General features: G+C 37.9%; 1 protein-coding gene across 2 annotated transcripts in view; it reads left to right on the forward strand.

The window, feature by feature from the left end:
* ARK2N (arkadia (RNF111) N-terminal like PKA signaling regulator 2N) overlaps nucleotides 1–25,848 on the forward strand; it is a 44,199-nt gene that overhangs the window by 10,956 nt on the left and 7,395 nt on the right. Inside the window, exons 2-3 of one of the 2 annotated variants that reach the window (XM_075078286.1) lie at nucleotides 3,877–4,693; nucleotides 22,803–22,985. In XM_075078286.1, the coding sequence (XP_074934387.1) occupies nucleotides 3,970–4,693; nucleotides 22,803–22,985 (907 nt within the window). In that variant the 5' untranslated portion in view covers nucleotides 3,877–3,969. Of the gene's footprint in view, nucleotides 1–3,876; nucleotides 4,694–11,099; nucleotides 11,683–22,802; nucleotides 22,986–25,848 lie in introns of those variants that run through there. The other variant, XM_075078288.1, reaches the window with a different exon arrangement.

Below are 25,848 nucleotides of genomic sequence, written 5' to 3' on the forward strand. Positions count from 1 at the left end.
AGTCATTTATCTTCAAAAATATCTTCTCAGAGCAAACAGTGCTGTGAAAGAAACACTCGGTACCCTTTCCTGTGTCTAGTTGGAAGCTGTGTGTTTTTAATCAAATTTTGGTTTTTTCCTAAAGGGGTGGTTTGTTGCGTGCCCTCCCTTCCCTTGTCTTCCTGCCAGCTGTGGCAGAAAATTTCTTGTTTTCTGCTGGCTTAGTGAAGTGAATATACCCAAGAAAGGATGAGCCAGTTCTGGTGCAAAGCAGGGAGCATGACTGTGCAGCCGCGGTGAAGTGGTAAAAGAGCAGGGGGTAAAACCCATCCCTGGTAGTGGCAGTGAGCTGTTAGGCTGGCTGGGCTATCTCTGTTAATTTGACCTTTAGAATCCTCTGGATTTCCTCACTAAAGTGCAGGTTTCATAGTGTACAAATTACATGCCTTTACAAATGAGTCCATAATTTGAAAGTATTTCCCAGGTGGAGGTACAGTTAGATATTGAATGGCTTCTGCATATTTGTATGCTCTATCTGTGGCTGGAAAATAAAGTAGTTTCTGTTGGAAAAATCTAGAACAGAAGTCTTTACAGAATTGTCTTTTAAAATCATCAGTGCAGTATCTGTGCATCAGGAAAAGAATGATATTTCTGAGCAATGTATAATTAAGTATCCATCTGTGTAAGCATCACAGCTTATTTTTCAGTGCTGTGTTGATCTCATTTAAGTAAGAAACTCGTCTCTCTGTAGCATCACCTTAAGATCACCTTGTCTAGTACTGTTACTAGAAGAGTGAGTGGAAAGGAATGTATGTTTTTTTTTCACTGTAGTCTCTTCCTCTCTCTAATCTATACACTTCTCCAGGAGAAATAAATCAGTACATCTTTTTCGTTCTTTGAGACAAGGCATATACGTTCCCTGGAACTGTCTGTATTCTTCCCTGCAGCGATGTCTGTTTGAGTCGTGACAGAGCCTTTCCACTGAGATAAACATAAAATTCTTCTTTATTTATGTACTAACACTAGAATTGTTGACTCTTTAAATAGCCAGTTCAAGGGACCTGGAGAGTATAAGCTTCATCAGAGCATATATTTTTTCCACGCACATAGAAACACACATCAGTGTTGATCAGATATACTTTCATGAAGTTACTAGTCCCTGTGCTGCCTTCTCACTGAAAATATAATTCACTGATCCTTGTGTTGAGGGATTAAACCAGTGTGGTTTGAGTAGTTTACGTTAGATGCTGCTTAATAGTAAAAAAAAAAAAATGTTCTCAAGCTGTTTAATAGACTGTTAGCAAGGTGGTACCATGTAGATGAAACATATTTATTTCTGGCAGATAGGCCAGAGAGATGGAAAGGCAAGTACAGGTGTTGTTATAGTCCCTTTGGGACCTGTGAGGTAGATGATGTTCCCAAGTAGGACATCAGTGAAAAAAGAGTCTCTAGTTCACTTTGGCTGCCCTTTAGCGTTGTGTCGAGCTCAGTCCTTTGTGCTCCCAGGCTAAAAGGATGAATACTGCAGAAGCTGTTCTGCAGCAATTAGTATGAATATTTAAATACATTTATTTTGGCCAGGCTAATAGTCGTCTTGTATTTGTTTGAGCAACCAAATTTTTCCTTGCATGTACATTTCAAAACTCTTAGAAAAGATATTTTTCTTTTCAAATCGCATGACCAGAGCAAAGCTGGGAGTTGCACTAGCAGGTAAAAGACATACTCCACTGTGTATAACTCTTGGCAAGTCACTCGGTCATCAAATCTATGTTTTACTTACTTGCATAATAAGAGAATTATTTGGTAATGTAGATTTGTGGATGAAATATGTAGAAATACTGATGTTTATTACAGTATTGGGATGCATTTTTGTCTCAGAAGATGCGTATTCATCATTTGGGTTTGTTGATGCTGTGCTGTGGCGTTGGAAATAAATTGGTTCTTATGTGATATTTATTACCTACGTTAAATTACCATCTCAAGAAATTCTTCTTTTAAGTTGCTTTCAAGAGAGTTTTAGTCTGCAAGTATTGGCAAACGTTTTTCTTATATAATGTTCCTGTATTTTACAGTATGTATTTTATTCTTTTTTTTTTGTTGGGGAGGTTTAGTATTTTTTGTTTTTAACATTTAGCAGACTGAGTTGTCATCTCCATTGTTCTTGTGTTGCCTGATATTAACTAAGCTTTCTTTCCTTAACTGGTGTTTCTTTCCCATAAATATTTTAGTAATTCCCTTGCACCATCCAGCATTTCATTCATTAGCCTGAAGGAAGCATGAACTCTCTTTTTAATATTGTTTTAAAAATGAAGTTTCAAAGTGGGTTAGGGCAGATAGGACAACATTGAGTTGTTCACAGCACCTTTTTGAAGCAGGGAAGTAGCCTTATTCTGTGCTGCAGATGGGGGGGGGGGGGAAGCAGCATACAATTACATACAATTACAGGCAGCTTGGGATGGATCAGGAAACTGAGGAAGGGTTCTCAGGGAACAGAAAAATCTCTCTGAACCACCCATGCTTTCTCGGGCTGCTCAAGTACTAATTGCCCTTGTCTGCAGAAGTGCATTTTTAAAAAACAGTAGATTACATCTTACTGCTGATTTTTTTGTCTACACCTTTCTTCAAGTGCCATAAATTTATTGTTTACTATACTTCTAAACCCATAAACGATTTGTTCCATGCCTTTCATCTGCAAGCGAATGTGGTAGTTGAAAGATCTTTATTCTATGTTAAATTTTCACTTGGAATTCATGTGGAGGGCAAGGTGTGAATAAGGAAGAGAAAATGACAAATATTGATCTCTAAGGCAAAATTTCCCTGCAGGTGCTTCAGGTACTTTTGGGTTTATAACATGCACGTTATCAATCAGATAAATAGCTTGGGTTTTTGTTTTTGCGCTGAAGCAATGCAACTTATTAAATCATAACTTGAAGTAAAATCTAGGATACTGGTGTGGGTGGATACTGTTTCTTGCTTGCAGCCCATACTATTTGATGCAGTTTTACTGGCAGATTTGAGAGAAAGTAGGTCAGCCTGTAGATTCTCATACAACCAGGACTTGTATGGGAGACACTCAAGGACCTCTTGAATGGTGTATGAGATACTCCTAAGAAGTCTTCACATGACTCACCAGCACGGTAGTTCTCTGCTGAGAACAAATCTGTTACACGTAGCTGATGTTAGACCTTGCCTGTAGACGTCGTAGACCCTGTGTCCCTGACAATTTGGTATCCCTTCTTGTAAATGCATCTTTTGGTACGTGAAACCTGCTGGCAGAGCAGTTCCACGGGAAAGGAAGGTGGCTGTAGTCTTGTGCTGGAACGTTCAGCAGCCACTCGGTTTCTGCTCAGAGTGACTGGGTTTCTACTGTGTCATGTTGGTACTGTCAGTTTGCAAGTTACATAAAAGCATTGTAATTTTACAAGGTTGAGGTCCTGTTCAACTGAAAGATGATTTCTCGTAGATATAGAAACTGAACTATATTCTGGCCTGTCCAGGTAGATGACTACCAAGTCTGGGAATTTTCAGGCTGGCATTGTTCATAGGGGCTTAAAATTACCCATTGTTTATGCCTAAAGTTCTAAGTAGTTTAGCATATGTTGCTTATAATATATTGATTAAGATTTTATAAAGAAAGAGTTTAGAAATATTTTTTCTGATCTGGATTAATTATTCTAGTGAGGTCATCCAAGTTTAATGTGATTCCAGTACCATCTTTCATGGGTGTGTAAAAGGAAGAATAGTTTGCTGTAATAGGATGAGTCCACCAGGAAAAAGTAAATGAGAGGAAAACCAGTAGGATGCTGAACCGTACTGTCTGAAAGCAATGAGGTCTTCAGGTAGTACTGTGAAGAGCAGGACTGAGTTAATGATTCTTACTGTTCTGTTCTTTTGCAGGCTGCTGTATTGCTGAAATCCACATCTAGTTCACCCAGTCTTCCAGACCGTGGGCTCCATGCTTTGAGACCAGGAGGACCTTGGTGTTCTGAAATGAAGATGGAGGCAGTAGGAAAAACAGAAGAACTTGTTGATTCAGAAGTTCCACCAAAGACTTCTGAAAAGCAAGAGACTGCACCTGATGAAGTCGGACCTATAGAACTGGAGGCACAAACTCAGAAAGATAATGTGCCTGCTGTAGCAGACTCTGCGGTGCTCTCTTCAATGCCTTGCTTACTGATGGAACTGAGGCGAGACTCCTCGGAGTCTCAGCTAGCATCTACAGAGAGCGATAAGCCAACGGGTAGTCAAGTTTACGAGAGTGACTCTTCCAATCATTGCATGCTTTCCCCTTCTTCCAGTGGGCATTTGGCTGACTCAGATACATTGTCTTCCACAGAAGAGAATGAGCCCTGTCAAGCTGAAGCTGCTGTAGAGGGAGACCCTTCTGCTGTGTCTGGGGCTGCAGTTGGGAGGAAATCCAGGCGATCCAGGTCCGAAAGTGAAACTTCAACAATGGCTGCCAAGAAAAACCGACAGTCTAGTGATAAGCAGAATGGTCGAGTTACCAAGGTAAAAGGTCATCGAAGCCAAAAGCACAAAGAAAGAATCCGGCTGTTAAGACAGAAACGGGAGGCAGCTGCTCGCAAGAAGTACAACCTGCTGCAGGACAGCAGTACCAGTGATAGTGACCTGACGTGTGACTCGAGCACGAGTTCATCAGATGATGATGAAGAGGTTTCAGGGAGCAGCAAGACAATCACTGCAGAGATACCAGGTAGAGGATGTTTTTTAAACTGAACTGTAACGCATCTGACATCGTTTCTCAGCTGTCATGCTAAATTAGATGAGTGACACTTGAGAAAAACCAGGAGAACTGCAGCTCTGTGTAAATTTGAAGACTGCAGTATATTAACAAGACATGGGCAAATCTTAAAAATCTGTTCTGAGGTTTCAGTGCACTTTTGCACACCAACAAAGCATAGAAATGGTAAATGGGAGGAAGGACTATCTTTGAATTCTGGTATTTTCAGATCTCTTCCTTTGTAAGCCTATATGAACTCCTGTCAGTGCTGTCAAATCCCATTAGATGGTGATAATCTAATAAATACATTCTTAAGATAAGTGGCCAGCTTTGCTTTAATATATTAAGACCACAGCTCAGCGACTGTGTTAGAAATAATGCGGCATACCTCTTGCTTGTGTTACAGTAAGGCCCTGTTCATTATTGCACTTATGCTGTGCTTTCAGCTCTACGTTTCAGTGCATGACAAACCTACCTAGCCTTATTGTAAGTTCTTGCAGATTGCAGCTGGTCACCTATTTTAGGACATAAATATGAACTTGTTTACACAGGTGCCCAAGCTATAGCCACACCTAAATTTTCAACATTTTAGACAAAGCTGCTAGCATTTGACTATGTCATAAATATCTATAATTTCTATACTTTAAGGTTTTTATACACATCCGTGTTAAGATTGGAGGCAGCAAAATCTAGGGTCCTTCTCACGATCTTATTAGCAAAAGAAGGATGAATTCTTCAAGTTTTCTGTCTGCTGAGTCTTTGTTACTTTATTAGCCCAAGTGCCATGGACAGGATTTTGTGCGAATTATTCTTGCAGCATATTATACCCTAGAACCGTCATCAAATGGCAATCTTCATACGGCAATCAAAATAAAATCACATCAAAATAAACTTTTTGGCTTGCCAATTTTTACTGGGTTGCATGCCTTTTTACCTTGTGCTAGAAGATTTTTTTAGATAAATATCAGCTTACATAGCGTAAGAACATTTAAAGGAAAACTGCAATAATTAGTCTTAAGTTGCTGAACTAACATTTGCTAGATGAATTATTTAAAATACTTGCAGCAGATTTTACAAATAGCTGTTCTTTAACCGACTTGATTATGGTGAATGATTCTGTCACCATGAGAACTGGCGTTTTTCCCACATGTTGCAAGGAAGCAGGTTGCACAAAGGAAGCTAATGTTTTTTATTAGAAAGCCTGGGAAAGGCATAGGCCTCCTGTAATTACTGTGTAGTAAACTTTTAGTAGAAATTCTAAAATTATTTCTACCTATTTAGTCATTAGTCAAACTTCTGGCTTTCATACTTTCCTGTCTTTTTATTTATTATATTTACACTTTGCTGTGTAATTAAAGCCTGATTTAAAGCCTGTCGAAGACTTTTGGGACAGGTTCCTCCCCACCCCTAAAAAAACCCCAAAACATAAACAATAAACCCCCCAGGTGATATTCTGTCATAAAAGTACCTTGTGACCCAGAAAGGCACCACATGGTATTTTCAGATTTGCCTGGATTTCTGACTTCCATTGCGGAGACCCAAAACCACTCTATGGTACTTTGCTGTGTCACTAGGCTTTCTGTATTTGAGCTCTCGGTGTTAACCGTGATGTGCTTGCAGTGAAGAGGCCCCACTGCTGTGCACGGAAGAGCTCAGTGATTTAGTGGCAATTACAACAAGGCCCAATTTCACCTGCGAAGCAAAATGTGGGAGTAAAAAAAACATCCTGAAGAACAGTGACCTTTGTTTTTATTCCATAGCCTGTGTCACCTGCTTGATACTAAAGTACATCTAAGGCATTGAAACTTTTGACTTGTCATTTTGGAATTAGGTGCAATGCATATCTGCCACATTGCAGTTTTCCTTTAAATAGAAACGACTTTGGTTTGTGGGAAACAGTCTCCAAGTACAAAAGAAAAAAATTCTCCATAGAGATAAGGACAAGGTTGGCCAAAAATGCATCCTGTGCTGCTTGTGGGTTAATGAAACGTTGTGGTCTTAACAGATGCAGTGGAGCTGTGAGTCTGAGCAGGACTCCCAGCTCTCCGTCGCAGTGGTAGGTTCACATGCCATCTGCGATCCCTCTTCTTGGAACTGGCAAAGTGCTTAACTTGAATTATTTTTTTGACTAGAAAGCCATTTTAGTGCACTTAGCATTACACTGTGAATATCCTCAAAATTTAGGGAATGAATGCATAGTTAGAAAATAATACAGGGTATTGAAAAAACATTACTGGAAATTCAGGCCATGAGTGTCCTCTGCACACATGCAAAAGCTAAGTCTTGATCTAAAAGCTTGATACTTGAACCTCAGTGTCAAGAAACTACAATTCACCTGTCAGAAAGGCATAAGTGTGGGAAAACTTTTGCCTTTAATTTTGAAAAATAGTCTGTACACATTGATGCAGAAGAGTTTTACAGGTAGCCTGTGTTCCCCTTAGTCTTACTGTATCTGGATACTTCAGCTGTAGTGTTGGTTACTGTTTCAACATAGCATATTATTGGGACTGATTTTCAAATATGTGTTGTCTGAAAACTAGCTTTGCCAACAGAGATGCTCTAAAATTTTTAGTGACAGTTAATTTAATATGGTCTTCCTGTACAAAGGGTGTTCGTGCTTCGGCTCTTAACCTTCTGTTGACATGTGTAGCGTTACAGAAGACAGTCATTTGTGTGTGGCCTGAAAATTTTAAGTGCCACATATGAGAATACAGTAGTAGTCTTTCATGTCATGTTACTAAACCACTTTCATTTTAATAGTGCAGTTATTTTTTCAAACAGTCCACACGACTGGCTCTGAAGTATGTTTGGCTAAATTAGTATGGTAAGGAGAATGTTCACAGCATTATTATCTATTCCACTGAGCATCTGTAGTGTTGTTAGCTTCATTTTGTGCGTGCACCCAAGTTGTGAACTGAGCAGCTGTGCAATAGAGAGTCAGTTCTCTCTGCTGAACTCAGATGTAACGTGGATAAATACTGGCAGTGTTGTTGTTCTCAACAAAAATTGAGTAAAGAGTTGAGATCTTACTGGTGATACTTCAATAGAAATACTGTGAGCTTATTCAGAGCTAAGTACATTATGGTGTGTTATTCCGAATATATTATTCGGTATCAATTTATACCTGAAAATACAGGTTCAATCTAAACTTTGTGAATGCTACTGAGAGTCTTGTCACTGACCTGGGCAGTCGTAAGCTTGGGCTCTTTAATTCAGGGAATGCCATGATTTTTGAGTTATTGCAAATGAGGAGCAATTTCTTGTCTTTTAATTGAGCCTCTCTGTTGGCATTTAGGATTTTACCCGTCTTAAACACTATTCACAGCGTAAGAGGGTGATCTGAGTCCTGAAACAGGTTCTGCGAGACCTGCTGCTCTTGAGAGTTTTTCCTCTAAATGATTTTAAATTTGACTGTGCAAATTAACTCTGAACTAAATTAGCAGGAGAGCAAGCCTGGGAAGCAATATTTATTTCTGTGTAAACACTTTTCTTTGGAAGAAGAAAGGGGGTTTAAAAACTCAAATATATGAACAAATTGGCATTTCAGCACCATTATGCTTTCCACCACTCAGACAAATCTGAATTGCAGTAGGGGTGGCTCATGTTTCAGGCTTTCAAAAAAATCTATTAGAAAGTTTGAGTAATGATGTTAGTGTTCCAGCTCACGTTTTAAAAAAGAAAAAGGGGTTTTAATATGTAGAAATCCAAAGAGAAGAGAACAATCTGCGTGAGGGACTCTCAGTGAGGTTACTTACACTTTAAGAATTGTGCATAGACCTTGGATGAAGTGTTTTGCAAAGGATGAATTTGATTGAAGTAACTCAGAAGGACAATTTTATGGCAACAGGAGGGAAAATCTGTTAAGAGTGGTTTGCAGTAGAATATGCATTTGGAGATGTTGGATAGCGTACTGACGCAGAGGAATCCACCACTGTTAATTAGCATGAAGATGCAGCGTAATTTCTTAAGTTGTTATGTTGTCAGACTTCCCAAATTAAATAACTTTGGATTTGGTTGTTATTTAGATAGTACTTAATAGATCCCAAAAGATACAGCATTGGGGCATTTCTTATGTGCTGTTTTGCAGGAGGTATTCCCTTGAAAATAAGATACGAGTCTTGGATTCTGACCCTTTCTGACTGCAAATTTCTTCGCCTTTTAATTTGGCATAGCTTCAGAAACTAGAGCTGTAAGTTTACAGGTAGCAAAGGGACCAATTAGATAAATGCTAGCATTTTAAATATAATAAAAATGCATTTTTAGGCTTGATTTTCTTTTTAACCCTGAAGGGTACCAGTAAAGAAAAGATTAGATAAGGCTTGTTACAAGAACTCCAAGCGAATCATTAGAAACATTGATTTGCTGCTACAGTAATTTGTAGATATACTGTGAATGATTCCCTTTAAAAGTAGTATTGTAGGGTGATACATATTTTGATATGTAGTCTCTTCAGTTTACAAAACAATTTTGTCAACTTCGACCATGGTAGTTCATTCTTAATTTTAAAAGCCCAGCTAGATTGTCTCACGTATCACCATCTGTATTTTTTTCTTTAAATCGCAATTAAACTTACTCAACTTTAAAGGTATCTGATCATAAGCCTGTGGAAATCAGACTGCCATTTAGTTACTTGATCTTAGGATAAGATCCCGGACTAAAGACGAACTGACAGAATCATATGGGATGTTCAACACTGAGTATGTGAATAGAAAATTTTTTTCAGGTAGGAAAAAGACATTGGCTGTACAAAAGGAACCACGTTTTAAGGAGAAGTTACCATTTTACTTAATTACTTTTAGTTAAAATGCAGTCAGAGGGGTGTAAATCAGTTGCTATAAAGTAATTTATTTTTGGGCAGAGGACCTGAATGCTGAATTTCCAGCCTGTCTGATAGGTAAACAGATGGGAGAGAGTCAGGTTTTTGACCCCTGGCAGGTAGCATTGCTACTGCTCAGAAATAAGGGAATAATCCTGGGCTTTGTGTAGCTGTTACTGAAGGACTTGTATACCTCATTTAAATAGCTCCTAAAAAGAATGTATTGTTTAAGTAATACTGTAATTTCATGTACACAGTGAAATCCCAATAAATATTTAGTGCCTTATGTTTTTATTAGTAAATATTTGCTTAAGTTGTGAATTATTTCTCTCATTCTTAGGGTATTTTCTATTATGATAGATTATTCCACAAGTTTCACGTTTCCTTATTAAATTGTCAGGTTCTGTAGCTGCTTTGTGTAGTTTAATGTGATGCTTGTCTTGTCTTGGAATTACCTTAGGTAACGTTTGTGTGTTTAGACAGCGTGCATGTGTTGTTTATTACTTCTCAAACAGGTACAGAGCCACATTTTCTTGGGGTTTTATTCCTTCCTAGAAAATTCCTGAGTGAACTCTAAACTTAAAAATATAGATATTGCTGCCTTTTCTTATTGATATGTAGAATAAGATAATGAGGATGGCCTTCTCTTCTCGCTGCTGAAGTTCTTCCTGATAATCCCAATGCCAGTCATTTTAACCATCTTTTTGATGGATAGAAGGAGAACAATTCCCTTCCAGCTGTGCCCTTGTCTGTTTTCTGCCTTGGCTGGAAGTAATGCTGGAAATGCCGCATAGCCGGTGGCTTGTGCGATGAAGGGCACGCTTCTGGTTGGCGTGAGGCTGATCCCTCCTACATGTCGTGTGGATTACCCCTGTGTTGTAGCTGTGTCCATCAGACCTAACAGAGGCTCCTTTACCTCATGCGTTGGCATAGCTTTCACACATCTTCGTGCTTGTGTGCGTATGTGTTTGTGTTGTGTATTCCCTTCACGGGTGTTCAGTGTGTTTTCCAAAATTAGACCGAGAGCTTTGGGCTTGGCAACTTCAGGTGCAGCAATCACTGTATCAGCCTTTATCTCTGTTATCTTATGTACAATTCTGTGTATATTTAACACTCCATTATAAAAGGGTTCAAGTATGTAAGTAAAATATGCATTAATTATTCAGGTTTATCAGTTAAACCGTAGTGTGTTGCATCGCAGCTTAACATGTTATTATACAACATCTTTGATACCTTCAGTTGAATTCAAAACAGAAATTGCAAGGGAATTGGAGTAATTGGTTTATTTAAGGAAGAACCCAAACTTTTGTGACAATATTGTCTGAGAATTCTAGAATAAAAATTATTTTGAAGCCAAAATTTCTATTAAATCTCAGTGGGTGTAAAATGTTTGGTTTTTTTTCATGGTAATACTGTTGGTTAATATTTGCTAATTCTTCCCCTGTTGTCATATCCAAGGGACACAATTAGAAAAGTTTGTTTTCCTGCGTTAACATGCCTTAATAAAAAATATTATGTTCTTACTTAATGATGTCTTATCAAATGGCCTCAATGTCTTTAAAGCTGGCTTCAGTCGTGCTGGGGGATCTGGAGGAGCGACCAGGGAAATTCCAGGATTGCTTGACAGGGGCACCGTGTGGGATAGGAACTGCATAGGCAATGTCCTGGAAGAGGCCATGAACTGCTTTGCCGAGATGCAGAGGCAGACAGAGGAGAAATTTCGCATGTGGATAGAAAAGCTAACCCGTCTTGACACAGATGAAGAAAGCAAGCAACAACTGGAGCCCAGGGAACCTAAAATTCAACTAGTTGGCCAAAGAATTCCCCCTACCACACAGTCAGGGGCTTTCATACAGATGCCTGATAGCCAAGTACTTCCACAGCAGTCGTTTAATTCTTACGTGGGCTACCAAAATGTTGATGCTACGCTAGAGTTTCCAGCGACTTTTAATAACAATTTTCCACCTATCTTTCCAGAGAATGGGAATATTGCAGAGCCTGATCTGAATCAATCATAAACTTAAAATCTGGTCTTTGCAATCTTGATGTTACTTTGGATATGCTGAAAACAAGGTTTGCTTTTCTCTTCTCTTCGTATGTTTTGTTTTTCTCCTTTGGGCTTTATTAACATGGTATTTTTTTAATTTATAGAGAATTTGTGTAGTTTAAAAAACCCCCACAGTATTCCCAGGTGCATGTGCCAGCACACATGTACAAGTACCTCTAAAGGTGTGGGGGGGGGACACACCACCCTAAGCTTTCATCACCAAACTTGGGAGAATATAACTTAGAATCCTTGTTTAGGTACCCCAAAATCAGTAGAGCTATGTTTGTTACAATAGGAGTGTTCAGAGTATTGATCCAAATGCTCATTTTGCATGTTTAAACATTTATATAAGGAAATAAGTTTTATATTTAAAGATGTAAAGTACCCTAGAGAATCAGACTAGATACAGACACATAACATTTCTCTATGTGTTTTCTCCCAAGTTTTGCAGCTTGAACAAGTCACACATTAGCTGCTGCTTCTTCCTTTTTAGGTAGAAGTAATAAATAAGTTTACCCTAAAGATTTAGCTAAATATAACAAATGTGCACAACTGATTTTCTTTGTCTCCTATTGAGTAGTTCATTTTATGTCCAGAGTTTTTATTAATGTCACTGCTGTGTTGCACATGGCATATTTATGGAAGCAGCTATCTTATATTGTGTGCACAAATACACACATATATATGTATATGTGTGTTCGGTTTGGGTGGAAGTCATCTCCTCTAATTTTAGGTGTCTTGTTTGCTGTGCTGTGGGGCTCCTTTGGAGTCAATGGGGAGAGAGAAGCACCTACAGAGGATACCCCCTGGCAGCGTCTTTCTCTTCAGTTACTTTTCTAAACCTCCCTTAAACAGTTCAGAATAGATAACTTTTGGCTAAAGTTAGGTGAGATGAATCACACCCAGCTGCGTGTGCATGCATGACCTGTGCGCACAAAGCACTGCTGCTTCCTTCTGTATATATGACCAAACTGCATCCTTCATGCTGGAATAAAAATAGCCGTGTCAGTCCTAAGATAAGCAGCTGTCAGTGGATGGATTGAGTCTTGGCACAGGAATTTAAAGGAAGGCTTGACAGTCAGATTAGTAAACACCATGGTGGTCTGAAGGTATGGGTTGTTGATCTGGGTGAGACAGCAAGAGCCTCTTCTGAACCATGTCTGAATGCCACTGAAATCATTATTTACTAGTGACGGGGAATGCCAGAACATTAGTTGCATTAAAATAATACAATAACTTGCTATTGTGTGGATTTTTTTATACTGATAGTTATCCTGAATAGGCAGGCTTGAAACTGTGATGTTTAAAGTAGGATTAATTTAAAGTGTATATTAGAAATCTCTATTTAATTCTTACAGTTATCACTAGACACAGGGATTTTTGATCATCTCTCCATTAAGGCCTTTCTTCATCTGAAGTAACTTCTCCGTAGCTACCAAAAATGTATATTTATCAGCAGTTAGAACTTTCTAAAAGTTTCTAATTAAAATTCTAATAATGGACATTTTGGAATAATGGACTATTTCTAATAATGGAAATAATGTCTTTGCATAGACATAGATTAAGTAAAGAGAACACTGTAGGTCTCCTTTAGCTGTTATTTTGCTTTTTAAACCACAGTCACTTTTGTTGCTAATTATTTTAGCATAATTCCTTTTCTTCCTGTTGGAAGTACCCACTGTATCTTCTGTTGGTCTGGTTTTTTTTTTCCCCCTCCTTGAAGTTAGTAGGAGTTTTTCCATCAATTTAATTGGAAGTTTGGATCAAACCTGTAACAGGAGCTCAAGAAATGCTTTTTATTATCAGTATGATAAAAGCACTGCTGTTTCAACATTATTCTTGGTCCAGGACTCCTTTTTTTTTTTTTTTAAAGTATGTGATGCCTTCATTACAGGAAAAATGAGGTTAGAGAGTCTTCAGAGTAACTGTTTGAGAGACTATGCAGGAGATAATTTTTAAGTACTGGAATAAATTCTTTACAGATCATCTTCATGCATAATTTTGATACAAAGATTTTGATACGAACCGGTAAGAAAACTCCCTCATCTGACATTGTGTGCATTTTTAACTTAACTATGGGTAAAAGTTAAATGAGTTATTTTGTTTAATTGTAGTTAAACAAACTTGTCTTCATCTGTTTAAAATTTAAGATCCTTCAGGGAAGATTATTTGCTGATATTAAAAAAAAAAAATTGGAACCTTCTGGTGTTCATAGAATTTATATATATATATTAAAACTTTATGACAATGATAAGAGCAGCATATTTTAAAGCATGACAACCTTACAAGTCTTCCCATGCATGCAGAAGCAGCTTTTTGCAGTGACTGGTTTCTTTTAATGTGCAAGAGTCACTTAACTCAGTATATCTGTAAGCATGCCCTTAACCTTTCTTATAAAGTAGTATATATGGAGCAATTAGGTATTTCAGAACAAATTGTATAAGGACATCAGTCGAACTTATTTATGTCTCAGACTGAAACAGACTTTTACATGCTGGTCTTGTAAACGGATGATAACTTTGTTAGGGACGCAGCCAGTGAAATTTAAGTGAACTTTCGATGTCTTGGTTAGGTAAACTTGTTCAAAAAAAACCAAAAAAGGCTATAATTCAGTGTATTAATAGATACAAAATTGGATTTGGTTACTATAGACAAAAATGAAAAACTGTCACATTTTTATCCATTTATGGTAATTGTTTTTTTCCCCAATGCAAATAGCTGTGCATGTGAAAGAACAAGCAGAGGATTATAGCAGTTGAGCATACAGACATTAAAGCTGTATTCTTTCTAGAATAAAATTATTCCAAGGCACCCAGAAGACTGCGGGAATAATTCACATTAGATGTAATTTTAACCTAATTTCCCCACAAAAGCTACCCTAGTGTTAAGAACACCTGTGCAAGACCAGTGGTTGTAAATGGTAAATATTATTTTGTCTGGTTGCTCTGAAGCTGAAAACTTGCCTCAAACCTGTCATAAATCAGGTCCTTTGAAACGAAGAAAGTGCGTTGATTTACACAGTTGAATATCTGGTCCATTAGGTTGTTTTATATGTGAAGTATGTTTCTCTAGGAGCTGAGAGGGGAACCCCACCCCTCTGTTGTTCAGGTGTAGTATAACCTACCTGATGAAGGATTTGGCAGGCTTTGCAATTAAACAGGAGCATCTCTCTTGCTTTGTATCATGAATTTGAAAGATGCAGGGCACTGAAGAAACCGGCCTTCAGATACCAATACTAGTGATGAGTCTGTATTTTAAATGCATGTGCGGCAGCCTTTGGCGTCTCTTGGAGAAAACAGATTCCTAATACGTAACTTCAGGTTTTGTTTTTCTTCTGGAAATATTATTGCTAAATTTTATGGCTGCGTGAAGTTTGTCATGATTTCCACTCTAAGCTCTTATTTTCCAAGGGCTTTTACTAGAACTTTTCAGGGAGTTAAAATTTCTTGAGCTGAAATTTTAACATAAATTTTAATCTCATCTATTCTATATTTCATTAAAGCAGTCTGGCCTTAAGACTATTTTAAGATTATCAGAAGGAAACTCTTGTACTTTCCAACCCAGAGTTACATTTTGAGTGTGTGTTTATGCTCACATCTCAACAAATTACTTCAAAACCATCCAATCTAACAAATAGAGGATAAATCAGTAGGAGTTTTGCACAGATGTGGAGAATCACAGATGATACTTTAGAGTTACTGTAATTGCCCTAAGTGTTATAGTTGAGAATGGAGTAAAGAAGCATTCTAATTTCTTTAAAGAATTTTATTTACCTTATGGTTTAAAAGAGTAAATGCATCAAGTCGGGATCAGCTGGTGTAGACTGGTGTCATTCCAGGGAAGATGCGGTCAGTTTAAACCAAACTGGCTTATTCAGGTAGCTGTATTGTAATTTTTAATATCAAATTATGTTTTCAATGTGACAGCTGTTTGCATGGGAGCAGTTGAACACCCGTGTGACTGCAGAGTTGGGATTTAGTAGCAGGTGAACACAGCTACTTTGTTAGCATTTTTTTTGTGCAAGTGCAAAAGACGTATTTCTACAAAGGCTCAATTTAAATGTCACTAAATGTCAAACTGACAGTTCAGTAAATGAAAAATAAAAGGACCTGCTCCATGAACTGGACTGTATGTGGAGTCCTTGGAAGTCCAGGGACTTTAGTGTGGACTGGTTTTGAAGGCTTGGCTGCAGGTTCTTCCCCAGGCCCCCGTGCTGCTTCCCTCCCTTGAGCGGGGTTTGGTAAGGCAGGTCTGTAGGAAAGTCTGCCCTTCACACTTCATTTTATCTGAGGGTTTGGGGTTTTGCTTCGCATGTTTTCAGGTTTTATTTAGGTTAAAAAAAGCTAATATAAATATAAAAAAATTCAGGTAAAGGCAGTGAAACTTTTTTCAGTGTTTCTATTGCAGAAAATATCTGAGTAGGGGAAGAAAAAAAAAATCTTAAACCTTGCAGATATATTGCTCCTCAGTGTTATTTTTAACAGTATTAGGACAAAATAATGCAGGCAGAAATCTACATCTCTTTTTTTAAGTTCAGCGTCTCTTAGTGTTTTTGCAGGATTGTTAGGTTATTTTATCTGAGCTGCTAGAGTTAAGACTGGAGGACCAATCGTAGCTTCAATGGAACGGGCTTATATTTGGCAGTTGTTTTACGAATTGAAATGTGTTCATTATCACTGATCTCTCTTGTTAATATATTTTGTCTCTTCCTGTATCCACATACTGTAAATCTCTTTTTTTTAGTAATGTTTCAAGGGCATTAAGAAATTAAATCCTAGCCCTATTAAAACCAGTAGAAATTTTCTACTAATTTCAGTGGGGCTAGGATTTCACCTCAAAAGAAATTGAACTTATTCTGCAGTTTCTGGTCAGAGAATCCTTCAGCTGACGTTAAGGGGAGTCTTTGAGTGTGTGTACATCAGGCCAGCTGAGTAGATGTTTTTAAAGTAATCAAGGTCTGCAGTTATATTTGGAAGTATTAAAACAAATGCGCTGTGTAATTTGTACTGTAGATGCTAAAACATTCAGGCTGATTGATAGAGATGGACAGTACCTTGCAAAACATGCAGCTAGAAACCAGCCTTTCTCACAAATTTTATTAGTCTTAGAGTGTTAGATCAGCAAAATGAAGGCACATGGAAAATAGGCTTATTAAGTTAGAAGTGATTTCAAGTGCTCTGTTAAATCTCGCAGGGGGTTAGTCTGGACCGTCAAAAGTTTTGCATCGAGGCTGCGCCGGTCCTTCCATGGGAAGGTGCAGTTTGTACTTGCAGAAGTGTGATGTTTTCTGGAAGGGTGTGCGCGGGGTGCATGTTTGCCTGCCTTCTCCTAATGTACATTTTATTTACATAGGGATTTTTTTTTAAACTGTCATAGGTATGTAAGAGTAGGGTGTGATTGTTTCCAAACCCCTCCTGATAACGCTTTTGCAAGTAAAACTGGGGAATAGATCTGGCTAATATATCTGGTTCCATAATTAATGAATCATTAGGTGGCATCAGGGAAAATAAATCCTATAATGAGATATAAAGTGCATGCCACTTCCTGATATTTTCAATATGCAGCCAAGTTCCATGTGCCTTTGCTTAATGCACAATGAAAATACTTTATTATGTCTTTATATATAATTTGATAAAACAAATCCAAGTTATTTTCCATCTAGTCATCAAAGAGCCTGAAAGAATGAATGTTGATCAGCAAGACTTGAATTTTTGAGATCTCTTTTGATGTGATATATTAAAAGTGGTCCAGTCTGAGAACAGATACTCATTTGATCATGTCGTTTTGATTTTATTATTTCAGTATTATGGTAAAACAAAAAAACAAACACAAAAGCTTTTACTGTGTGAAATGAAGGAAAATGTGAGGAAAGTGGTTTCATCAATAACTTTTTGTTCACTTTATGGTTTTTAGAGAGAATGTTATGTTACTATTGTTTTTTGTTGTATTTACAATGTATTCTTTGCCTAACCCTGTAAATTTTGAAATGTAACTACTGTAACCTGGAATAAATAAATATAAACAGTAATGAAGTGTTTCATGTTGCTAAAGAACACAAAAAAGCACAGATCTCCTGCCTCCCAGCCCCTTTTTGGGAATTGTTTTCGGGTTCAGCTAGTTTTGCCATTTGCTCTGCTCATACTTTTTTTTAAACTGCAGCTCTGTATCATCTTTTAAGTAAGACCAAGTTTGTATTGTTTATCTAAAACAAAAAGGCTGTCACTTCAGCCTATAGTCTTGTGTATGAAGCCTTTTTATTTTGGCAAGTCACTTAAGATTAATCTTCTAGGTTTTGGCACACAAAGTATGAATATTTTCAATTACTGTAATGATCATCTGATCTTAAAATTTATATAGGTATTGAAGTCCATTCATTTACTTCAAGATTCAAAAAAACATAGGAGTCTAACTTAAGTGTCAGGTGTAAATGAGGGCATTCTTAGGTCTTCTATTGTATTAAAATGTTTCAGTATTCTGTTATATAAAAATAAATGCAGTTTAGCTTAGAGTACTGAGTGCCTACGCTCAAGTGAAGGTGCAGGGGTGAGGCTGGAAGAAGCTGTGTCTCCTTGGGCTTGCTATTACCTGGGTGCCTCTGTGTGTTGCCTTTTTAGCTTTTGCATGTTTCACAAAAGAATTCCTAAACACTACTTCTAAAATCCTCAATAATTTATCAGTTAAAAGTAGCTCATTAATTTCAGGGGAGTGGTGTTTTCAGCAAAGCTGAGCTGCTCTGCTTGTTAGCCTTGAGCAAGCTGCAAATCCCTGCTTGCCTCAGTTTCCCCCACAGGCAAAGGAGGTTAATAACCACCTCGGAGCTCTTTGAGATCCACTAATGGAAAGCTTTTTGTGAGAATGAAGTGCTGTAATTATTATTGCTATTATTATTGTACCTGACTGCGTGTGTTAAAGCTTAGGGTGGTAGTCACCTGAATAAGGCTCCACATCTCCTCATTGTAAAGACAGTGATGACTCCAGAGGGCGATTCAGACCACCAAAATTAGGCTTTTAATTTTGAAATTATTTCAGGGTAGTCCTCTGGAGATTTCAGTCTTTTCCACTGCTTGGAGAGAAAATTCAGCGAAGTTTAAATCCCATCCCTAAGGCTGGAATTCATCTTGCTGCAGCAGTGTAAAAGTTAGGTACCTTGTCTAAGGTGGTTCTCCAGGCTCTTTCTATGTGCTGGGGAAGGAGGGGAGATGATGCTCCAGGCTGCAATTTCCAGGGTGAGATTACTTGATGCTGAAGTTCCTCTTTGTGGTTACAGTGGGAGGGAGTTTAGGTGAGAGCTTGGCACTGCATGCCTGATGTTAAGAACGCTAAAGAGCTTTTAATGACTTAAAGGACTAAATTCCCCACTCAGGTTCTGCTAGCTAATATCTTTTGTTTCCTATGATGAAGTACTGCTGTGCATGTTGTAGTACAAAGGTATGGTGCATCTTATAGGGTTGCTGCTTTTAACCTACAGCTGAAATTTTACAGTTGATTGCACTTTTCTGTTTGTTCTGCCATTGTAATGAATTAAGGGATAATAGGAGTGTGGATCATATAGTACGTAGACCACTGAATGTTGAGATGAGGTTCTGTGAAAAGCGTATGAGTGGCTAGCAGATAAGAAATCATTGAACGTTCTATGTTGCAAGCTTAAAATAAAAATTCGCATGTGTGGACCTGAATTTTTGTGCATGTGGCTTCTGCTTCAGTTGTCCTGAGTGGAATTAGTTTTGATGAGCTGTGTAAATTAAGGGAAAATTGGACAGTTGGAAATGCTGTCCCCATAATGACCTCTGCCTCTGAATTCTTAAACAAAAAAAAGCAGTCTTTCTTGCCCCCTGTTAACATTGAATATCAACAGCTGTATTTTGCTGCTGGTACTTATTAACTTCCAGCTTTGTCTTTTTCAAGCATTTATTGCTTTAGAAATGAATTAAAGCTTATCACCAGGGAAATATAAGTCTTCCAGCTACCCTGGCTTCTCAAAGATGTGGTTTGTTTTAAATAGATTGTTTAAATTACTGACCAGGGAGCCTCCTAATTGTGCTACATTAAATTTTGATTCTGGCATGATTTGTGTTGGTGTCTGTTTTTCTATCTGTTGAAATCCTGTTACAGTCAGTAATTATGGGGAGTGTCTCTGTTGTAAAGAAAAGATGAGTTACAAGTATGGTTGTAGTTAATCCTTTTACCTTTTCAACCTGAAAGCATTTTTTCACTTATTTCCTAGCTGAGGCCATATTCACTTTGCATCACATCATCGGATGATCACGTAGTTGGTTAGGGAAGTATTTATTTCCAAATTTAACTCTTGTTGTGTGTTTGTAGCTCTGAAAAAGAAACTGGCATTTTGGAATGAAAGATTTTTAGAGGATTTTTAAAATATGCCTTCACTGCAACTTTCATCTAGTTGTAGTTATCTACAACTTATATATTGGTTTATTTACTGGTTTTTTTTTGTATTTTTTTAAACACACGTAGGCATTTACTGCTAATTTCTTTCACACAAGCTGGGAATCCTAGGATTTGTTGCAGCGTTGTTGCTGTTATCTTGGCCTCTTGGTCATTTACTGGTGATAGGTATGGATAACCCTGGTGTCAGGGGCCTTCCGTTTCCAAATCTGATCCTGAAAGGCAAGGCTGAGAAAAACAAAAATAGATCTCTGCTGTGATTGCTTTGAGGCAGCTTGGTTTTTCCCGATTGTTAAATTGGTGGCTATTACACTGACAAATATAATTACAGTATGTAAATTATATTGAAAATATTTTTGTCTGTTTGATGTATACTAAATTTAAGCTAAGTTATAAGGTGTGCTGTTTGGAAGTGTGGAAGATACAAGAGTGGAGCTACAGATAACAAGTTTATGCTTGTATTTCCTACTGATGAAGACTTTCACACAAGTTATTTCTATGGGTAGGTGATGAGAATATCACTCTGCATGTATATACATTTATTATACATTTTTGCATGATTATACATGTAGGAGTGGTACAATTTTGACTTGAGACTATTAGTGCCTTTTGTCCAAATATATTTTTACTTGCATAGACACGTCTATCTAAAATCAAATTTCGCTTCTGCTTTTGGAGATCTTGGTAAGAAGCGAGAGAAACAAAGACCTGAAGGAACAGTACATAGCTCCTGAAATTTTAGATAACCTACTGAAAAAATGGTCAAATAGTCAATATTGTACTTGACCCTCGTATCTTCTGCACTCGACTGTTTATTTTTATAGATCACATTATATATGTTCACGCTGAACTCTGATGATAAGACTGAAGGAAAACATGCCTCTCATGACTCAGTCCAGTTGTAACTTCTGCATGTAATTTAATCATCAGCTTTCACAAATAATTAACTGAATGTCAGCCAGCTTAATTTTGAACTTGGTATTCCATTATTATGTAATTGCCTTTTGAAAAGACAAAGATTGCCTTTCAGTTAATTATCAGGACTTCTTTTCCAGTCATAATCATCAGTGTTTCATGTTGCGAACAGTTTGGTCTTTAATACATTGGCATTTAACTACCCATTTATTTTTGTTGGGTCTGTTTTAAGTTTGTAATATAACATTGTTTTATGAAATTGTTATTTTGGAGGCAGGTCTGATCGAAAATATTTTGTGGATTTCTTCATACCTTGTTGCAGAACTGATCTTTAGTATGACTTAAGCAATATGGTCACTCTTTAATAAAGTGTGTTGCTAATCACAAAATAGGTGTTTCTTAAAATAGTGGGTTAAATTATGTGTCAGGGACCAAGTTACAAAAAAAAACCCCAAACCAAACAAAAACCACAAAAAAAACCACCCCACCCTAAAAACCTCAGTAGAAACCACTTTTCAGAGAACTAAATTTGAAACTTTTAGTTCATCATGTTCTTTCTGTCTTCAACAGGCACTTAACACTCCTAAAAGAAACCAGTCTGTTCTGTTCTGAAAAGTCTTTTCATTTTATTCTTTGTGACTTCTAAGGATTTCTTTAATCATTTTGTAATACTGAAGGTCCTCTCTTCCTAAACATATTATTAGTTTATGATTATTTTATATTATCCTGTGCAAACTATACCCTCTGTGTATCATACCCACAACAACAAAAAAAGTCTTGCAGACACTCAACTGCCAGAACTTCCTTGGAGTTAAAGAATCGCAGTAGCAAAGCAGTTGAGCTTTGGCCCAACCTGCTCTATTTTTGTGGATGAAGTTGTGGCCCAAAGAAAGTTTTGATTCTGCCATCTGGGGAATGGGAACTCCAGCCACTTTCATCCACTCTAAGTTGTAAGCTATAGCTGAGATGAGGCATTTGAGTTAAAATGTGCATCCTTTCAAGATTACGATATTTATCTGTTCTGTCTTGGCTGCCACATCAATCCTTGTCCTGACCTTGACTTCTTTTTCTGAGACTCCTCTGTCTCTACCATGCTTTCCAATTAAGTGATTGGCATTCCTCACAAAGAAAATAGTCCATTCTAACAAAATAGGCCAAAAATAGCTTTTTGTTATTCCTCAAGAACAGATTTCAGAATCACGTAAGCAATTTTATCTCTCTCTTTCCCCCTTCACTTTGGTGGCCAAAAATGCATATGGTAATCATATTAAACTAAAAGCGTATTTATCACTGCACATTATAGTCTGTGTCTTGTTATTTTTAATCTTAAAAAAACCAACACCAAAAACATTGCCATTTTGAAAAATTCCCCTGTCCTTGACAGGTAAATGTTATGAAATGAAAGTTGCCTAATGTTAAATTCATTGTCACTGGATCAATTATATAAAAAACTTAGGTTTATTCAGTCAACCCTAAAGTAATGTAAGCTGTCACTTGAGTTCTGTAAAATCCTCTAGATAAATATCTTGTCTTACCAAATTTAATGTCCTGTAACTTTTTTTATTTTAAACTGAAGGTTTTATCCGTTCAAGATTGTAAATGCAACATTGTCATATATGGAGATGTCTATGTGTTAATGTAAAAGGTGATACACAAGTAACTGATACATTGATAAATGTGTGTTTCTTCCATTTGTTTCCTGTGTATGTAAAGGTTAAAATGTCTCTGTAATCTCAGACTGTGTTCGTTAACTGAAGTTTAATAACTCATATAATTTATAGTTCTTTAAGAGCTTCGTGTAGATTACATTGATCCTTAAACAAATTATTTGTGCTTTTAAAGGTGTCTTTCACAGTGTGCTGACTTCTAATATGCATTGCTTTTCTCTCCTTCCGCAGATGGACCTCCAGTTGTAGCTCATTATGATATATCAGACACAAATTCAGACCCAGAAGTGGTAAATGTGGACAATCTGTTGGCGGCTGCAGTAGTTCAAGAGCACAATAATTCTTTAGGAAATCAAGACTCGGGATCTACCTGGAGAACCAGAGGGCTGCTAGATGAACTGAGTGCTGACGCAGGTTTGTTTAAATTCTCTTCCTCTGACATTTGTTCCAGCATCTCAGTTGGTGTCTCTCCCTTTCTTGCTTTCAGTATTTTTGTAGCTTATGCAGTTAAAAGCTCCCTACATGGATTTTGCTGTAAAACAGTACAGGTGCTTATTAAAAAGTCTGACATTTATTCCAAAATACAACTGCTAAAAGTTGGCAGAGATTCCTGCAATGTATTTTTGACACTAATTTTCTTGAGGTTTTTTTCTCCTTTTCCCCCTAATTACTTCTTGGAACTTAGGTCTGGGGTTTTGGTGGTGGTGGTGGTTTGGTTTTATTTAAATGAAAGTGAGCTAATCTTGTTACTTGTGATTACGACAACCCACGCAACCAGCCAGTAAACTGATCATAGTCTCATTTTAAGTGTTGTAGTTGTCCGTATAAGTCTTTTTTGTCTCATGATTTCTTTAAAATACCAGGATTAATTCCCGTATTCCACCTGCGTTTCTAACATACCTTAGAAAATTGGACAGACCAGCATCAGATAAAGATGAAGGGTGAAAAGGTGCTGGTAAGTGGGCTTAGCATCAAGAGACAGCAAAGAAATTTCCTTCAAGAAATCAAGAGCAGGAATACTGTAGAAGAACTCAGAGGAGTTTGTGTAGCTTGTAAAAACTGTTCAGCTTCCCTAAGTGCTTGCAGCTCTTCACTTACAAGAGAGTTAATGTGAAACGCTACTGTGTGGTGGATGTAGAGAGCTAACAGGGAATATCTCCTATTGGCTTCGTCCAGTACACTTGTATGCCAACATATTGCCTTCCTTCCCACTCATTTTTTTAAAAATGCACGTTAGGATTTTTAGCTGCATGAGACAGTCCTGCCTGCAGGGGTGGAGCACAGCAGGTTTTTGTTTCATGCTGTGTTTTCCAAACATAAGCCTGCCAAAGGGCACCTACACTGGAAGTGTCCTGGGAGCTCTGAGCTACTTTTCAATGTCTGTAAGGCTTAAAGAAATACAAGCACGTGGTAGATTTTGAAAGAAAAGTTCCATTATTGTATAGTGGACAAATCCATTGTTTGAATCTCTTTTGCATTATTTTCATTGTGGTCTGTGGCTGGATGTTGTTCCAGCCTTTTTGCAGCTAGTTGGTGTTTTCCAAGCTCACTGGTATCATTTGCAGGATAGCAGCTGACTGATAGTTACCTATTTGACCCCTAACAAGCCCACTCCTTTATAAAGTGATTTATTAAACGATTAAAACACCTGAAACTAACTTTATTATACAGTACTAATGGATTGGTACTTCAAAGGAGCGTAAGGAATAAAAATTAATGTTTCTTACCAAGCTTTCTTCCACTTTCTGATGATTGGTAAAATGCTGCGGTGCAGGTAGAAATTTGTCTTCCTTCCTCCACCTATATCCAAGTGGACTTGCAAGGGAGAGGTTGCCAGGCAAAAGAAAACTAGAAAACTTCATGAAACTTCTTCATCCCTGACCCTATGGGAACGTATCCAGACAAATTTGCTTCTGGTGCTATGGCCATTTCAATGTCTGAAAGGGTGAACCTCTTTTTCTTCCTGCATACACCTTGTCCCAGAGCCCTGTAGCCTTCCATACACCTCTGACAGCACATTTGTCAGCAGTGACCTTTTCTTACCGTGTCTGGGATTGCACGTTTGGAAAACCGAATTCTCAGATCTTACACCTTGTTCCCAAATTTAATCTTCAGCCTGTGTCTAGTTTAACAGACATTAAATGATGTGTTCTCATGGGAAAATAACACCATGAGCTTTATGTGAGTGAAAAATCTTACTAGGACACACTATCTTTGTGCATGGGCAAATATTCTGGGCCCTGATGTTGTAGGGCAAATAAAATATCTGCTTTGGGCATCATCCTAATGTTCACGCAAAGAAATTAACAGTGTAGGCATGTTATTAGGCATGAAATTTGTACGGCCAGAGGCTGTAAATGTATCTGTATGCTATGATCCTGATTTACACTCAGCTACTGTTGCAATATGTACTCTGCTAATCGTGGTTTCTCTACTGCTAATTACCTTTCTGTTGTCTGCACTTAAAGCTATGATAATATATGAAAGCCCTCTTAAGGCTCTCATACCTCTGGGGATTCATTTGGGGCTATTTAAGAGGTGGTCTGCTCTGCCCCTCTGCCAGACATTAACCTGTCTAGCAAAGGGTGCAGAGTGGTGGTACGTCATTAATGCATTAATAAAACATATTAAAGCAGGTCGATACCCGTACCAGTTTGCGTGAAACAGTGACCAAGGATTGTGTTCGTGTTCCGTTGCTTGTGCTGTAGCAGCAGTGATGTTCAGGAGCAGGGTGATGCGAATTGTGGGCGGAGGCCACGTAAAGCTCCTGGTTTGCATCACCAGCACGTGAATCGAAGCCTCTGAGCGCTTCCATTTCATGCTTCACACTGTGCCCAGTCAATTCTATTAAAGAAATATCCGTGACCCATTTTGGGACTTTCTGGCAGTCAGTGATGTTTGCTAAGAAATGTTTGGCCGAGTGTAGTGTTAGGAAAAGTCTGCCTGGGCTATAAATTCATTTTAAGTTCAGCTGACAAATCTTTTTCATCTTGTGAGGTGGAAACTCCTTTGGGTACATGGCAGCACACAGAACTCCTTCCCTTGCTAACCCTGATCAGGGGTTGCACCAAGGGCCTTTGCTTTCCAAAAACTGAGCGTACGGTATTGTCTCCACCCCTCTATTTGCTGGTGTCTTTTCCAACTACTTTAACCAGTCATTAGAAGTTTCCCTGGCACTTGTTCTAATTTCTTCTCTCTGTGTCCTCTTGATCTGTTTGGGGGGTATGATCAGTTCTGTGTGTTCGCATGCCTTTGAGAGTTGGTGGATCATTATTGC

The sequence above is a fragment of the Phalacrocorax aristotelis genome, chromosome Z (genome assembly GCF_949628215.1).
Source record: "Phalacrocorax aristotelis chromosome Z, bGulAri2.1, whole genome shotgun sequence".
Lineage (NCBI taxonomy): Eukaryota > Metazoa > Chordata > Aves > Suliformes > Phalacrocoracidae > Phalacrocorax > Phalacrocorax aristotelis.